The sequence below is a fragment of the Malurus melanocephalus genome, unplaced genomic scaffold, assembly GCF_030028575.1.
Source record: "Malurus melanocephalus ecotype Western Australia unplaced genomic scaffold, MMel_1.1 scaffold_7375, whole genome shotgun sequence".
NCBI lineage: Eukaryota > Metazoa > Chordata > Aves > Passeriformes > Maluridae > Malurus > Malurus melanocephalus.
The window spans coordinates 1-1,262 of record NW_026630605.1 but is presented as its reverse complement, the minus strand read 5'-3'; the positions used below and the strand labels follow the sequence as shown (position 1 = coordinate 1,262).

Sequence of the window (1,262 nt, the reverse complement as noted above, 5' to 3'; positions counted from 1 at the left end):
GGGTGTTCGGGGTCCCGGGGGTCCCATGGGTGCTGTGAATATTGGGGGGTCCCGGGGGTGTTGGGGGTCCCATGGGTGCTGTGAGTGTTGGGGGGTCCAGCGGAGGAGCCCGGGGGTCTCAGCCCCCCCGGATGGGTGAGGGGGTACCCGGGTTTCCCCCCGGAGCCCCCCCAGCCCCCGCCCGGCCCGCAGGAGGGGAAGCTGATCGACCGCGTGTACAACACGTACCGGCTGATGCACACCCACCAGACCGTGGAGTTCGTCCGCAGGAAGGTGGGGACAGCCCGGGGACATCCTGAGTGCCTTGGGGACACCCTGCGTGCCCTGGGGACACCCTGCGTCCCTTGGGGACACCCTGCATGCCCTGGGGTCACCTGGGTCCCTTGGGTCACCCTGAGTGCCTTAGGGACACCCTGTGTCCCCTGGGGACACCCTGCGTGCCTTGGGGTCACCCTGTGTGCCCTGGGGACACCCTGCGTGCCTTGGGGACACCCTGTGTCCCTTGGGTCACCCTGTACCTCTTGGGGTCACCCTGCGTGCCTTGGGGACACCCTGGGTCCCTTGGGCTCACCCTGCGTCCCCTGGGGTCACCCTGCGTGCCTTGGGGTCACCCTGTCCCACCGGGGTCACCCTGCATCTCCTGGGGTCACCCTGCGTCCCCTGGGGTCACCTGGGTCCCTTGGGTCACCCTGTGTCCCCTGGGGCCACCCTGCATCCCTTGGGGACACCCTGTGAGTCTCGGGGTCACCCTGCGTGCTTTTGAGTCACCCTGCGTGCGTTGGGGACACCCTGTGTCCCTTGGGGTCACCGTGTGCCCTGGGGTTACCCTGTACCTCTCGGGGTCACCCTGGGTCCCTTGGGGTCACCCTGCGTCCCCTGGGGTCACCTGGGTCCCTTGGGGTCACCCTGTCCTCCCCGAAGTCACCGTGTGCCCTGGGGTCACCCTGTACCTCTCGGGGTCACCCTGGGTCCCTTGGGGTCAAAGTGTCCTGTGAGGTCACCCTGTACCCCCCTGCTGTCACCCTATGTCCCCTGGTGTCACCCTGTCCCCCTGGTGTCCCCACGGTGTCCCCAGAGCGCGCAGTACAGCTCCTGCTCGCTGCGGAGGATGAGCGTGATGGAGGCGCTGGAGCTGCTGGATCAGCTCGTGGACGAATCGGACCCCGACGTGGATTTCCCCAACTCCTTCCACGCCTTCCAAACGGCCGAGGGGATCCGCAAAGCGCACCCCGATAAAGGTGGGGACCCCCCCCGTGTCCCCC

The 1,262-nt window shown here is 68.1% G+C and overlaps 1 protein-coding gene across 1 annotated transcript; it reads left to right on the top strand.

Moving 5' to 3' along the window:
• Positions 1-100: 100 nt before the first annotated feature.
• Positions 101-1,238, top strand: MIOX (myo-inositol oxygenase; the record flags this gene model as incomplete). Its single annotated transcript, XM_057389498.1, has 2 exons — positions 101-273; positions 1,076-1,238. Coding segments are annotated over 2 exons (336 nt in total), but the record flags the coding sequence as incomplete, so codon positions are not given.
• Positions 1,239-1,262: the final 24 nt, after the last annotated feature.